Source organism: Anser anser (genome assembly GCF_964211835.1).
Source record: "Anser anser genome assembly, chromosome: 2".
NCBI classification, from domain to species: Eukaryota; Metazoa; Chordata; class Aves; order Anseriformes; family Anatidae; genus Anser; species Anser anser.
Window position 1 is genome coordinate 101,799,673 of NC_139721.1, and position 16,737 is coordinate 101,816,409.

Below are 16,737 nucleotides of genomic sequence, written 5' to 3' on the forward strand. Positions count from 1 at the left end.
AAGCTGATAGGTTCCTCCAACTGCAGCATTAAGAATAATGGTTAAAATGTAGAAGTATACAGTGCAATACTCCAGTAACTGCAAATACCAAATGCTGTTTCTAGTGAAGGAAATGCATGAATGTATGCATCAGGTGCTGTTTGCATGGTTCATTGTAAAATGCATGTAGAAAGTAACCCAGTCAAAATTTAAATAAAAATTACTCCCTTCGGTTTATATAATGTATGTACAATGTACTAGTAGTGCTCATGTGCAACTGAAACAAGTCGTGGAATATAAGATGGACTCAAAAGTGGCCAACTGTAACTTGCATGGTAGAGTTTCCTGAAAAGTTTCTCAATTGTTGTGCTTAAGAATTGGGATCTATAACTCATTATGGGTGGAATGCAACTTCAAATCAATGTGAAAATTTCAATTTGCTTGAATCAAATGCGGATTGTACTCTAGGACTGAAATCCTTTCTTTTTCCCCTCCCTTCAATTCTACTTTGGGCTTTTATACAGTGGAATGTCCTCTAACCAGAGTATGTGTATGTGCACATGATTTATCACACGTGATAGGCACGTTTATTTCAAAACTCTTTATCAAAAAAGAGCGTACATGTGAGTTGGTTTATTACTTTTTAAAGGCTTTAGTAATGAAAAAAGGGATATATTCTTAATGGCATGTATGCAGCTGACAGTTCTATAAAATTAACAGTATTTTTTTTCCCTACTTATAAGGAGGTCTAGTTCAGTCCTGAAAAAAATGGGCTACAGATGATGTCATTGCCTAGTGGATGAACTATCCTTGTTTTACATAAAGATACGGTTCTTGTGAAGTATATACGGGAGATAGTAAGAGCAGGAAAAGTATATATTTCAACTTTGTTACTTATGACTTCAAGCTGTCTGTCCCTCTGCTGAGAAGTGAAATACCAATTTCTGCATTGGGCTTCTGTCAAAGGGCTGATCAGGAAGATGTCAGATGCCCTGGCTCTGCTGGGTAAGTTAACAAGTATAGGCCTATTACAGCAACCTGGTGAAGACGTTTGGGATGAGGATTTTTTCTGGATTTTTGGAGGGTGCCCAGGATTTTCTCCTCTTTTGGTCCAGAACCTTTTAAATCAACACATTTCCAATACACAATAGCAGTAGACAAGAATAGCTGATTCATTCCCAGTTTTGGCTAATATACCTCTGCTATCCAGTAAATTAATATACTTCACTTACATCTTGTTCTTCCTTTCTTTATTTGTTTTCCCTATTTTATAGATATTTAGAACACGTTTTCTTGACTGCATAGAGATCTTGGTGGAAGTCAGCACATACTGAAAGAGTTATTTCATTTTCAACCTTTGCTGTGATTTAAATCAGTTTTCTTTTTCTAATGAGAAAAAATATTTTCAAATTAATTTTAAAAATTCTGTCTACTCCAGTGTTTTAATGTTTCTAGACTGAAAAGACCATGAAGGCAAGCAAAAATACACCAAATGCCAGAAAGAATTTCCCAGTTTATGAAAGAGGCGCACATTTTGCTTGGACTGAAGTGTGAGATTTGTTTTACTTTGAATAGTTAAAACAAATTAAGTTGCTTTGGAAGCGTAGGAAAGATAGCACTTTGCAGGCCTTGGGTTAGTCAAGGAAGTATCCAGGGTTATTTCTGAGTAAAATTTGATGGTTTTCTACCTAAAGCTAATATATCAACTAATCCATGGATTGTTATCACTCTTGAAGTGTGGAGTAAGAGTCACACATTACATATACATATATATATATATTTAAACAAGCCTTGAGATTTCAGATGCTGATTCAGAAATGTAAATATTCCATGTTGAAGGAGACACAGGGAAGCTTTAAAGAATGGTGATCAGGGCAGATTTTTAATAAAATATACTGAATGTTGTCTGCAAATTGGATGTGGCGTTGAACTATGATTGAAAATTTTCACTTGTTTTGAAGGAGTGTTTAATTCAGTAGGGAACTCTGATTTCTTACACACTATAAGCAAAACATTTTTACGTGAAAAGGTATTTGTTCATTTAGCTAGTTGCTGACTGGTCCTAGATTTTGCTTTGAACAGTATCAGTAGCGTGGGTCTTACTTGAAAGTTAAAGAAATTACATAAATTTATTAAATTCCATCAAATTTATTTGTATTATGACATATATTTACAAGTAAAAGGAGTAATTTTTTTTTTTTTGGAGAAACTTGTTGGTAAGAAACAGGATCTAATGGCAAGCTATGTTCTTCTCTATTGCTTCTTAACCACAAATGATTTCACTCAACTCATGTACTTTCTGACCTCAGAAACCTTTTTGAGACCTTCAGCATTACGTGGCGATTGAATGTTTTTAAGGGGCTTTCTGTTTTTAATCGTGCTATTTTTTGTCACTATTTTTGTCTCTAAACTGTGTGTTATTTTGTAGGAAATGCCTCAAATGCCATTGGGAGATAAACATTGTTTAATAAAAGTATTGTTTTTCTTCTAACTTATGATAATGATCAAGGTTTTGTATTTGTAGAATCACCTTCACTCAACAGCTTTGTATAGAAAGAGCAGGATGTTTTTTCTTTTCTGAGTCTCTTTGGTTTATATATCTGTTGGTTGTCAATATTGCAGCTGACCAAGAGTCTGTTAAAACACTTTTATCTTTTAATTTAAGCTGAGTTACTCTTTTATGCAAACACTCTACCAGTCTTATGAATATTTACAGTCAGCATTTCAAAACTTGTAGTATGTTTTTTAATTGTTTTTATTTTCCTGTCAGTTATACTTATCTATTAGAGTAACTCCAGAGATGTGTTTATAGTGTAAAAGACATCCTAACACCTACTAACAATGAAACACAGTGCAAATCTTTATGCTGTCCATGTTCACACACTTGCTTTTTTCCCCACTTTTTCAGTGCTAGATTTACAATAGTAAAAATTACCTTTTTAATTTTATTTTATTTTATTTTATTTTATTTTATTTTATTTTTTGGTTAAGATAGAATGTATGGTTACTTTAGCATCATCAGAATACTTTTATTTGCAGCAACGCTAAGAAATAACAAAAAGTGCACAAGCATTAGCTAGATCTTGTGGCTGTGTGGCACCATGTCTGAAACAGGACCTGAAAGGCACCCATCCTTCTTAAGCAGTGTTCAGGTAAATATTTGTTAGATCAGACTTAACTTGTCTTTCCACAGCCAGTGCTATGTCTGTATCACATCTGGGGTTAGCTTGAGAATAAATGATTTTTTTTTTTTGCTTGTGCCTAATCCTGATCTTATTCCTGTTTGTTTGTTTTGGTAACCTAGTATTATAGAGCTATGGTTTTAATTCTCACTATGTAAAACGGAATAATCCAACTTCCTTTTGTACTTTTTGTCCATTTTATTTATTGAGATTGAGAGCTCTTTGGAGCAGTGCTTTGTTTTGTGTTTGTAAGTATTTTAACTGTGCCAAGCTCAAGTACACTTTTAGTAGAAGTCACCAGATATAAATTAAATAAAAAAGAGCATAAATATAGAGTCCACATAGTAGTGGGCAAGATTTTATGCATCTGTGCAGCATCCTTCTATACAATGTCCTTAAAATAGACTGAGTTACATCTATAAGTGCATCAGAAATCTATCATATGAAAAAGGAGGCTTCTGAGTTGACACTTGTAATATTTAATTTTTTTTTTGAGAAACCTGTAGCAGCTGTAGAAGAAGGAAAATTGTGCTTTATCTGTACAAAGGCATCCTAAAGACTGCATTATGCATCTACATTACCAATACTTATACTTCTGAATTAATAAAAATGCTTTTTCCTGAATTACAATTGCCCCTCTTGTCCTTCCACATTAAAAATTCAAGGTCAGAGACCAGGTTAGAAATTATTATTATTTTTAATTATTATCATTCTTGTTTTTGTTATTATTAATGTTTGATGGCAGCATTATGAAGCTTTTGAAATTTAGATGCTGGTTGGGTGGGAGAAGGCAGACATGAAAACTGCAAGTAATTGTAGTGATTTGTGCTGCTGGGGTAGCTAGCTGAGATCTGGAATCCCACACCTGCAGAATTCCATGAGCCCCAGCTATTCATTGCCATCTGAACCTATGCTTTTGCTTTTTCCTTTACCTGTTTTAGGTCAATGGAATGTACAGCCACAGTCTGTGGAAATGGACAGATGCTGCATGTGTGACAGTATGCTGCCAGAAATGGAAAAAACACAAGAAAGGGCAGCCTTGACTGTTGTATCCAGCTGCCTGCTGTGATTTTTCCACTGAAGCACTAGAGGGATTAACCAAATGCACTGCCAGCTTTACATGATCTGGAACAGGCTTTAAAACAGAGATTTTTGCATTCTTCTGTCTACTCTCCTTTCCCTACCCTCTGCCTTCCTCTTTTTTGGCACCTACTTCTACTGCTGGCAATGAAATCGCTCAGGTATTTCACTTGTGTCATTCAGCTCTTTCAGGTGAAGAGAAAGACAGGAGGAACGAATCGCCTAAATGAAAAACACCAATTTCTTTTGGCCCTGTAATGCTTATGTTCATAGGAGATTCAACAAAATGACTTGGCTGGCAGGAATATTTATTCTAATAGTAAACATTAAGAGAATAAACTGGTGAAAACAGGGATCAAGCCTTTCAATGATGCTGTGGGTACAAGTGGGTGAGAGAAGTACACGTACAGTGTATTTCCAAATTATTTTCCATGTTCTGTATGCTAATGCAGAGGGTGGGGAGGATCTAGGCCTACTTTCTCCAAATTTCTGGGGTTGTGAACCAGAAAGGTCTTGCATTTCTGAGGACACGTTTTTGTGAGCAGACTTTGCACCACTATATGGGAAGGGGGAAGCTGCTTTTTAGCTCACCTTCTTGCAGATGTCCAGTGAGAGCTTACATATGTGGCTGGAAGAGAGTCTCTTTGGATAGTGAGGTGGGGTGATAGTGGTGAAGAGGAATAGATAGTGAAAAAGTAATCATGTCTGAAATTAAATGTTTGGAAAGTCTGAGAATTCAGATGCAAGATAAGTATTCACTGTGCAATTGTGTCATTTCTCCATTCAGAGGTCTTCCTCTTGTGGCTGCTGTTTTTGAGAGCCTCCTTGGGACTGGTGTAATTACTGAAGCATTGGTACAAGAGAGTGAGCATCGATTGGATACTCACATGTGTGGGTCACTGAAGTCAGTAGGTCTCCATATTAGTGAAGTTAATCATATACATCACAGCTTGCAGGTTGAAATCCTGTGTGTGCTTTGCCAAATGTGAACACATTTGTTTGAGAAATGGTGATGGCAGAAGCGTTATGTAGCAGCTAGTGAAAAACTGCCTAGCTGAAGATTAGATTTTTGCACTCAGTGCATAATTTGCTTTTCACTTGAATGTCCTGAGGTTTTCTGCCTATCAGTATACTTCAGAGAACAGTGAGAAAAGGCATCACCTTGCTTTTACAAGAATGCAGGAAGGTAGCAAAATCTTCGTGAATTCCAATGCTTTGCTCTAGGTATTGCTTGAACAGCCCTTTTAAAAGCCTCTTTTGTGTGTTGTTATATAGTTACCCTAGTTCTTTTACAAGTTATACTGATAAGTCATTTGGACATTTTTTAACTCTGTGTTTCAGGGTAGCACACAAAATCTGATTGAGAACATGAGACAGAACTAGATTAGACTAAAGACTTACCTAAGTGAATATTCTGTTTTCATGAGTGAGCAGTGGGAGATCATTAAGACAGGAAATAAAAATAGCAGACATATGGAGAATGATCCGAACCTTGTTACATCATAGCATCTCCTATAATAAAATAGTAATACAATCTCCTGGAAGCATGGTTATTCTTCAAGACTTTATGTGGGAGGGTAGAAGTGCAAGTTAAAAAAAAATGTTCCTTGTAGATAATAAATAAATAAATAAAAATCTCTAACTGGCAATTGTCACTGCAGGAGTAGCAGCATAGTCTTAGAACCCTGGTGAAGGCATGCTTGGTTCTAGTTTCTGAAAATCAGGCCGTTTTATGAAAGCTACGTATATTTGGAATACTGACCTAGTGACCACTGCTGGTAATCTCCCATTAGACATCTGCATAATGGGCACATTCGTTGCACAGTCTAAAGGACAAAAGCAGATATCTGGATAGTTTTGAAGCCTGAATATTCTTCTTCTGGCTAGCTTTGATTCCCCCAGATCGTATATGAAGCTTACGGGCAAGACTGAGTAGAAAGTTAAACTCTCATTGCTGATTTTCTGGGATGACCACAAGGTTTCAGACTTTAGGGCTTTCAGGCTTACTACTGTAATGAGAACCACCTTGAAACAAAGGGGACAGAAAATAAAATCAGTCTTAGTCATATGCTTCATTTTGCCAACCTAACAGTATTTTTTTTCTTGGTATTTTTATTTTTGAGCAACTTAATTCCTGTGGACACATGAGGCAAGGACAGATTGTTACAGCTGTGGAATGTCTGGAAAACAGTTCACTCCAAATCAGGACGGTTTTGCAATTCTGTCAATTGGAAATACTGCTATTGAGTGAAAAATGAAGAACATTTGGGGGGCCATGAGCTAAAACTCAGAAACATGTCACTGTCCTGAAAAAGAAGTGTACATGTAAACCCTTAGGAATTAAGAACTGTTTGACTTGGGCTTTTCTGGATATTATGAGGCTGGTAGGAAATGGATGAAGAGAAAAAAGAAGTCTGAGAAAGACACAAGAGGAGCTAAAAAGAAATCCTCAGTTGCAGACCAGAGAATTTGTCAGTCTGAGAAGAACCTCAAGGAAATGGCTTGCAGTCAGATGATAAGATGACAAACTTCTTGATCTATCAATACAGAGAGGATGACTTTTATCTGATATGTCCTGTGTTCGGGGAGATAGGACCATATAGTTTTTGATATAATAAGAATATATCTACATGTGACTATTTCCTTGCTTAACTAAAGCAAAATTCTGAATTCACTTTGGCCTCTTGGGTCAATATTTAAATATAAAAGAAAAATTAAAGTTATCTGCTAGTAATAAAAATTTTATTAACAACAGGAAAGATGCATATCTCTTTTTACACTTAGTCTTTTGTTCTCCTTAATATATTTCCAAGAGAAACAAGAAGGAAATTTGTTGTGTATACAGACAGTAAATGATTGAAATGTCAGAGTGGATCACAAAATAGGGGAGTCTTTGTATTTCATCATTTTCTGAACTTCAAGCTGTCAACCATTGCTAAAGCATAAATAATAAGAAGTGTAGTGTGTTGTGGGAAGGAGGTGGAAGAGATGCAAGTGTTGCTCTTCCATCTAGCTCATTAGCATGAAAGGGACTTCCTTTGCTTTTAATTTCAAAATACTTAAAAGACGTGGAGAATCGTACATGTCACGCCTGCTGTTAGAGTGCAAAAAGCACTACTGAGCCTTAGGGTGGTGTGATTAGGAATACTGTGAGCTCTATGAAGTTATTTAGGAAAGATGGAGCAAGAATTAAATGCAGGAGGTGTGAGAATCAAAAGATAAGTCAAATTTTATAGTGTGTATGTGTCCTTAAAAGAAAAAAACAAAACAAAAACAAACAAAAACACAACAAAACAGTATTTGATTATCTATGTAATAGCACTCTCAGCAGCTTTTCTTATTTCTATATGATCATGATTATAGGGTCTCTGTGCAACAGATGTTAATTTGTTCTGGTTAAAGCACCTAATTTTGACTTTTTACTCTTTTCCCAATTTTGTATCCATTCTGTCCTTTTTCTTGGTTAAAACTGCTACAAACAAGGATTAAATCAAGGTCTTTGTCATACTATATTTGCTGGTCTGTCTGTGCTCTTCTGTCATGTTACTGGGCTGGAATATGTGAGGTTAGATCGATCAGTGCTGAAAAATATGCCCAACTTGCTTGAGCATTTCTTCACAAGCCAAATCACAGAATCACAGAATCGTCTAGGTTGGAAGAGACCTCCAAGATCACCGACTCCAACCTCTGACCTAACACTAACAAGTCCTTCAGTAAACCATTTCACTAAGCTCAACATCTAAACCTCTTTTAAAGACCTCCAGGGATGGTGACTCAACCACTTCCCTGGGCAGCCCGTTCCAATGCCTAACAACCCTTTTGGTAAAGAAGTTCTTCCTAACATCCAACCTAAACCTCCCCTGGCGCAACTTTAGCCCATTCCTCCACATCCTGTCACCAGGCACGTGGGAGAATAGACCAACCCCCACCTCTCTACAGCCTCCTTTAAGGTACCTCTAGAGAGCGATGAGGTCTCCCCTGAGCCTCCTCTTCTCCAGGCTAAACAACCCCAGCTCCCTCAGCCGCTCCTCGTAAGACTTGTTCTCCAGACCCCTCACCAGCTTCGTTGCCCTTCTCTGGACTCTCGAGCACCTCGATGTCCTCCTTGTATCGAGGGGCCCAAAACTGAACACAGTACTTGAGGTGTGGCCTCACCAGAGCCGAGTACAGGGGGACAATCACTTCCCTAGACCTGCTGGCCACACTGTTTCTTATACAAGCCAGGATGCTGTTGGCCTTCTTGGCCACCTGAGCACACGGCTGGCTCATATTCAGCTGACTATCAACCAATGCTCCCAGGTCCTTCTCTGCCAGGCAGCTTTCCAGCCACTCATCTCCCAGCCTGTAGCTCTGCTTGGGGTTGTTGCGCCCCAGGTGCAGGACCCGGCACTTGGCCTTGTTGAACTTCATACAGTTGACCTCAGCCCATCGGTCCAGCCTACCCAGATCCTCCTGCAGAGCCTTCCTACCCTCGAGCAGATTGACACACGCACCTAACTTGGTGTCATCTGCAAACTTACTGAGGGTGCACTCGATCCCCTCATCCAGATCATCGATAAAGATATTAAAGGGGACTGCCCCCAGTACTGAGCCCTGGGGGACTCCACTAGTGACCGGCCTCCAACTGGATTTGACTCTATTCACCACGACTCTTTGGGCCCAGCTATCCAGCCAGCTTTTAACCCAACGAAGCATACGCCAGTCCAAGCCAGGAGCAGCCAGTTTCTTGAGGAGAATGTTGTGGGAAACGGTATCAAAAGCCTTACTCAAATCAAGGTAGACCACATCCACAGCCTTTCCCTCATCCACTAAACGTGTCACTTTGTCATAGAAGGAGATCAGGTTCGTCAAGGAGGACGTGCCTTTCATAAACCCATGCTGACTGGGCCTGATCGCCTGCTTGCCCTGTAAGTGCCGCGTGATGACACTCGAGATAATCTGCTCCATGAGCTTTCCTGGCACTGAGGTCAAACTAACAGGCCTATAGTTCCCCGGGTCTACCCTCCGGCCCTTCTTGTAGATGGGCATCACATTTGCTAGCCGCCAGTCGACTGGGACCTCCCCTGATAGCCAGGACTGCCGATAAATGATGGAAAGCGTCTTGGCCAGCTCCTCCGCCAGTTCTCTCAGTACCCTCGGGTGGATCCCATCCGGCCCCATCGACTTGCATACGTCCAATGGGAGGATCTGAATTTTATAAGTTCTGTTTTTAGTGATATATGTTATAGAGTTGGTCAGTGATCACAGTAGATTTTTGTGGCCAGAAGGAAAGCGAAATTGTGGGGATTTTCTGCATGCAGCTGTCTATCATAACTTCTAGAGCAATGACTATGGTGCTTAGCAGATACTTAACATATAAGGAGCTAGTTTCATTTAATCACCAGTATGGTCAAAAGGAATTTCTGGACCGGAAAAGTACTTTCAAACCAAGAAGGTTCTCCTTTAAGTTTACTGCAGTCCTTACTGCCTGGTTTGTATCTACTGTATCCTTCAATCCCTTTTTCTCTTTCTCTCTCGCCATAAAAACATCTAAGTATCTTTTAAGCTCATCTATATCATTTACTTTGATGATTTCACTTGGCAACTCTCTCCATGTGCTCAGTACTTTGATGTATTGCATCGGAGTTCTAACTAAATTCCCTTTTTATTCCTGTAGTGTTTTATTTATTTATTTATGTTACAACCTGACCCAGTTACTAGGGAAGACATATTATTCCTTTTTACTTTGTCTAGCTTTTAAAGAATTTTGACTAAGAATGGCACTGTGTTACCTTGAACCATGTGCTCTGTTATTTACTTTAGGTTTTCCCCTGTCAGTTCCCTCAGTTTGGAATTGTCTGCACTCCATTGCATCACTTCCTTGCAGCAAATTCTGACCAGCCCTAGTAGGAGTGCAATGGATTAGTTCCTTGTCATCCCTGTCCTATTGCTGACAGAGGTCAGAATCTGCCCCAAATCCTATTTGGGCAGATGTAGGAAGAAGTTGTAGTAGAATTACCTTCCAAATTCATACCCTGTGTCTGTTGCCATTGATTTTTGTTCCTTCTCTCCCCTATGAATACATATAGACTCATTTAGTTTGCATACCTTCCTTTAATACAGTCTGTTTTATCTCACACCTACACACATGTAAATCTTTCTTGTAGACATTGGTGTTCTTTCCAAATACAGGTGATCTCGCTTTTCCTAAAAATCCTCCCTAGCTGCAGCTTTTCCTGTTGGTTCTGATGGGTTATCTCCACCTGGCTGATGTGGAAGCCCTCAGTCAGTTCCATCCTACTCTTTCTGTGATTTTTTTTTTTTAATCTTATTTTGCCCCCTCTTTAATTACTCTGGTGTTGCCTCCAGAGAATAACAGAGAATAACAGGGGTGTCTGTGCTTTCTGACGCTCAGATACACAGTTTTACACAGATAGCACATTCCCCATGAGTATCTGACAAGCAGAAGATGTAACAAACAGGCCACATTCTGAGTTGGTGAAGATAGGTACCATAGGTATCATTTGACAAAAAGCTTAGAAAATAAATAAAATATTACTTTTTTCCATGTTTCAAATTATTTCTTTGCATTTCAAGAGCATATCCCTAGTCTGTCTCAATTTTATTGTAGCCATAGCTGACTGAAACATTGTGAGTGAATATTTTGAAAATTGACTAAACAAATGAGTTTAACTTTTTTTTTTCCACTTTCATATTACAGTAATAATAAGAAATTTCAGATGGTAAACTGTAATGTCTAAGGAGCATATATGGATGGCATATACACATACATATGCATAGTCCTACTTTCTTTTGCTCATCTATTTTCCAAGCCTAACATATAATTAAGTTCTAAATAGTCACTTAAATTTGTTAACATGTATGCAAACATGATTTCCTATTGTGGTTAGCCTTCTTTTCATCTGAAGTTCTCATTTGCTGAATTCATTTGCTGCTTTTTAAAAATATTTTTCCCTTCTGTTAACATTGCATTTTATTCCTATATCTGTGATTTTTATTTATTTATTTTTAAATTATGTCCTCAAAATTTATTTGATACTGCAGCACCAGCATTCTTGTTTAGTTCTTACTTTCTTTAAAAGGCACTGTGTTGTTTTGTTTGTTTGTTTGTTTGCTTTTTATTTCATTCCCTTCTCTGGGCAAAACAGAAGGTATTCATGTTGTAACTTACCACAGTGCTTCAAATAACTATCAAAAAATCATAGTTTGAGAGTAAGACAGCCTTGAGATCTCCTTTTTGTCACACAGGATTGTAATAAATTCTATAGAGCCCAGGTACGCACTCTTCTAGAAAAGCTGTTGCAAACTTGTGCAACATAGTCCACCAGTGACAGGACAAGGTGTTATTTCTTTTTCTTGTAAGAAGACTCAATGCCAGACCAAGCACAGTAAGTGTTCTTCATCTCTGTAACATTTTGCTTTTCCTTTATGTTGCTGTACAAGTCTGACTTGGGTCATTGCTTGGATATAAAGTATAACAAGATGCCACTAGAAACTGATACTAAAATTGCTTAAGTACTTAAGCCCTTTAATTTGATTCAGTTCTGTATTAATGCTTCTTCATGCGCTAAGGTTCATTATTGGACTGAAGAAGCCTTTCTACCTTTTAAAGATAAAAGGTCCTGGATTTTTCTGAACATTTCTAGTTAAGAATTTCCTAATGCTTGTCATAAAGACAAACTTCTTGTGTTAATGGGGTGTTGTGTAGTTCATAGATTCTAACTTTTTCTTGCCACCATAATTGGGTATTTCTAGGATATGGGCTTTCCCAGTAGAAAGGCTGGAAAAGTTGTGTACATTATTCCCTTTTGTCTGCCTTTAGGCTTTGACTCTTCTAGAACAGGGATTTGTATTCTTTTTGCACTTGTTCGTAGCTGAGTATGATACTGTAGGCATACTAAGGACATTGAAGCATTGCTCAAATACATCTACTGCAAATGGTATTATGACATTCAGCTGCAAATCCTCACTTTTTGACACTGATGCTACACAAAGTTAATTGTGTAAGCTAATTTCCTGTTGGCATACCTTTTCTTACTGCCTGGTAATGGAGGAAACAACAGTTTTCCTCTTGTTCTTTCTGAATTATGTAGTGAAAAAAAAAAAAATTGTAGTTTGAACTTCCACCATTTCTCTGTGGATATCCAACTAGAAAAAAATTTATTAGAAAACTAATAAGGTAGAAAATTTTGTAGCTGAAATGATTATTCTGGAAAGGATTTGCAGTAAAATACTCAAAAATAGTCACTTGTTTTGGCTTTTGTTATTGAATTACAGTCTTAGATATTTTTCTTTTATACTTCAAGGAAAAGCAATACATCTGTAATTTTCTCTCTCTCTTTTATAGAAGTATTCAAATTCATTCAACTGTTCATTTTTGACTACTGAAAATCACTCAAGAAAATAAAATTATCAATGTTATATTCTCAGTAAATATTTAGAATAAGCTAATTCTTCATTAGAAGACTATTAAATTGACTTTAATGTGGGGACTGGGAATCAAAAAGTTCTTTGACTCCCAGTGTTCTCTCTCTTGCATCTTCTCTAAGCCCTCAGTGAACTTATCCTCCTAAAAAGCTGAGAAAGAGCTGTTTTCCTTATTTTAAGGTGGAAGTCACAGAAAAAAAATAAACCCAGTTCCACAGTGCTGGTTGGGCACGATTGCTTCTGAAGACACTGGTTTCCTGGAGAGTTTGTAAATTTGGGTGGAAGTGGCCTATCCAGAGCAGTCCATGATGGAGTACAGCCATACACTCACATCTTTCAGCTTATAGCCTTTAACCTACTGCTTACCCCACATATCATCTGCAATGCTATCTGGTAGAATTTTCTCTGGGTTTGCTTGAATTTCCTGCAGCATTAGAACCCAATCCAATGACCACCGAAGCTGTTGGTCAGGACTGAACTGGTTACCAAGTGCTACCACAGAAGTCCAAAGCAAGGATGAGCCAGGGAGTTGGTATATTATTATGCATTGTAAAAAGAAAGTTATGAGATGATTAAAAGTGGGAGTAGCTATTAAAGAACAACCATTTTAATAGAAATACATTATTATTAAATGCCAAAACTTCTATGCTTTTCCCAAAAAAAAAGCCATTATAGTTGAATCATCTGGTGTATCTTAGAGCAAGTTTTCAAATCCTAAATCCCTTTATTTATCTACCAATGAATTCTGTTGGTACTGCTTTTGTACATACTGTTTCCTAAGAGGAATTGTCTAGCTGGCTTGTTATTTATTTATTTATTTTATATATATATATATATATATATATATTAATATGATCTTTATCAAAATATGTTATTTCAAGGTATTTTGCACTACTTTTTACAGGACCTTAACAAAAATCACTTCAACATAGAGGAATGGGTAATGAAGGTGCCCAATGAGGCATCATCAAAATGCTCTTATGTGAACTGTTAGTATTCTGCTGGCTGTTACTCGGCATTTTGGAAACCAACTGCAAACATTTCCATTGGAATGGAAAGATAAAAACAAATGTATTTGTCTCTGTGTCGTTTCTAATGACATGAGCCCCAGTAATTCTATCTGGCTGCTCCTTATCCTGCAGACATCTGAAAAGTCCATCAGTTTCCTAAACTTTTACATACCCCATCACAGTAGTTTTTACAGAATTCAAAAAAAACCTGATTTAACACTTGTTTTGTTTGTCCATTTGTTTTCCTTAGGGACAGTTGGAGGTCATTGTTCAGCTGTACTCATTTTGTAAATAAATACTGAATGAGGGCTTAAACTTTCCATGCTATAGGTACTGTGAGTGCCTCACTAACTTTCTGGTGTTGACAAAAAGCATTTATATGCCACTGTGGAAGATTATTGGTAACTTTGTATTATTCTTGTTTTTAATCACATATTTAAAATCTTTTGTTATATGTAATTGTTAGATATTAGATTCTGATGAGGTCTATGTTGTTCTGCCTGCCTTTCCAAACTGAAAAGAAGACATAGCTTCTGTGTTGATACACATAAACAACTTTAAAATGATGCATTTTACACAGCCAGTGCCCATGTAGTCACTTAACTTTCTCTCACGAGAAAGAGGAAAAAAAAAAGCAATGCTACACTTTAAAATAGTCTTCCATAGCCATCCATTTAAAAGTATTTAGAAATAACAAGCATTTTTGCAGATGAGCAAGGTAATAAGCTGTGCTGAACTGCAGAGGTGAATCAAAACATTACTGTGTGGCCTCTATGTTCTCCGTACACTGTATTTCATTTTGAGAGGTAATGGAAATGGCTGCATAGCAGCAAATTTAGACTATGTACAGCTTCCATCTGTTCAGTGAACTTGCACTGTTGCTGAAGGTAGATACATGTTTAGTTCAAGCATACGGTATATAGTTCTTAGTGACCAAAAGTAATTGCAATTAGCATGTTTTTCATGTGCATCTTGTGTGATTTGTTTCATGGTATACCACGTGCCATATTTTCAGCTATTCCAAAGGTGGGGTTAAAAATTTCTTGGGTTTAAGAAAGCCAAATAGTTAATGGCTGAAGATTCTTCCACAAAGCACTATCCTGTAAGATACAGTTTCCTTGTTTAGTCTACAAAGCAAGGGCTCAGTACTGAAAACTCTAGAGAGGGCTATGCAGAATGGCATCAGAATTTTCCCTCTGAAAATCATTCTTTAAGTTTCCACAAAGAGCACATATCATAGTTTAGATACTGTTTTCCAGTTGAAAAATACTGTGTTTGACTGACATCTTAACTTTCTCTAGAGAAACAGCATTTAGGTTCTAGCTAAGGCCTCTTATGCACCATTCCAGTAAAAAATCTCCTCCAAAACTTAAGGTGATAAATATGTTCTCTCTCAATAATAGCCAGAGTGTGCCTAGTAGGTACACATCTCCAGTTAGCTGTGTCATCTCCAGCTTTGCAGCCAGAACTGTGCTGGAGTTCATTCATTTCTCAAATTTTCTGCTCTGAAAAGCAGCAGTCCTCACTGACATGAGGGCCCTGAGATGTCTCTTCATTACCTTTAGACCTCAAATCATCTCCCTCTCTTACCTCGAGATAGAGATGTGCAAAGGCACTGGAATTGCCCTCTCTTCTTGGAGGCTAGGTTTTCTGAATTTTATTTCTGTCTGTGAGACCTATGCCTGACTTGCTTTATGAAATGCTGTGAGATGCCTTTTTGAGCTTTCAGGATGTGAAATACCCTGTGTAGTGCAGCTGAAAGACGTCCTTTTGGTTCTATAGTATTTTTAAATTTGAACTCTGCAGATACTTAGGTCTTTCAGCAGCATTTGAAAATGCTTGCCTAAATACAGGTGTGGAAGTACTTGCACTCAAATTTCATAAAGTACCAAGTGTTGTCATGTACCATGGGGAAGAGGGATAACCCAGGTAGTGGAAAGATCCACTCTTTGCTGTATTACATATTATTTTGGGGAGCAGAATACAGAGGCTTCACAGTGTCAACCAGTGCAGGCCAATTTGGGCCACAAATACATGGAACCTGTTTGGGTCTGATGGTTAACCCAAGATGATGAACATCCCGAGGAGAGCAGCAACAAATCTTTTTCACTTGTGAGGTGAAACACAGCATTGGATTTGTTGGGCTTGGGCCAATTCCTGAAAATCCACAAAGGAAGGAACTGCAGCACATTTACCTTCAGTACAGCAAATGGTCTTATTAGGATGTACGTATCAGGTTTGTGATAGATTCATGTTTCTGTGCCACTCTGCATCCATTCTAATGTGAAATTGAGGGCAAAGGGGAATGGAACAAGTCTGTATACAGCAGACCCAGAGCTCATAAGCTTAGATGAACCTGTCCCAATTCCATGTAGGAGCACAAGAGAGTTGATGCCCTGAGTATCCTAGTGCTCTGGTTCTGGGAAAATGCTGCCAACAGCATTTGAGTTTTCTATGTACGGAGACAGATTGGGATCGGCAGGTTAATAGATTTTGGTTGGAACGCAAATGATTGTAGACCTCCACGAGCCAAATTTGGATTCAGTTTAGTAGCACTTACCTGGAGACTGATACCTAACAGACCCTTTCAGGTGCCAGGTTTCTTGCATCCAGATGTGGATAAAGTAACCATCCTAATGTGAAAGGTGAGCAACCAGATATGTTGGTAGAACATGTGCATTCACAGACAATAATATTCAATAAACACATGGAATAGTCAACATATATAATTTTTATTAAGAATACAATCTCCACTCTCAAATGCTACTGCTGTGATAGTGGAACTGAACAACATATGTCTGATTTACATGAATTTTAGGATTTTTTCCTAGCACCTTCCTTCATTTCACATATGTTATGAGGTCATAAAAGGACTCAGTTGAAATGAATATACACAGTGGGACGGAGTTAAAGTTTCTGTGGGAATGTCAACTGTGAATTTCCTGCTTTTGCTGTGATCAAATTATGGAATTAAATATTTCACTAATGATCAGTTTTTAATTAAAAAAAAATGTAATTATGAACAATTTGTTAAACATAACCCTTTAAACACAGGTGCC

The 16,737-nt window shown here is 37.7% G+C and overlaps 1 protein-coding gene across 17 annotated transcripts in view; it reads left to right on the forward strand.

The window, feature by feature from the left end:
• Window positions 1-16,737, forward strand: part of SUGCT (succinyl-CoA:glutarate-CoA transferase) — a 338,050-nt gene that overhangs the window by 211,247 nt on the left and 110,066 nt on the right. Inside the window, exons 14-15 of one of the 17 annotated variants that reach the window (XR_014578983.1) lie at window positions 3,019-3,131; window positions 4,103-4,239. The exons of 14 other annotated variants lie outside the window; for them this stretch is intronic. Coding sequence is in view for 2 of the 3 variants with exons in the window: in XM_083822417.1 (XP_083678543.1) it covers window positions 4,103-4,204 (102 nt within the window). In the remaining variant the exon portion in view is untranslated. 2 more of the 17 variants (XM_083822417.1, XM_083822409.1) reach the window with 2 other exon arrangements.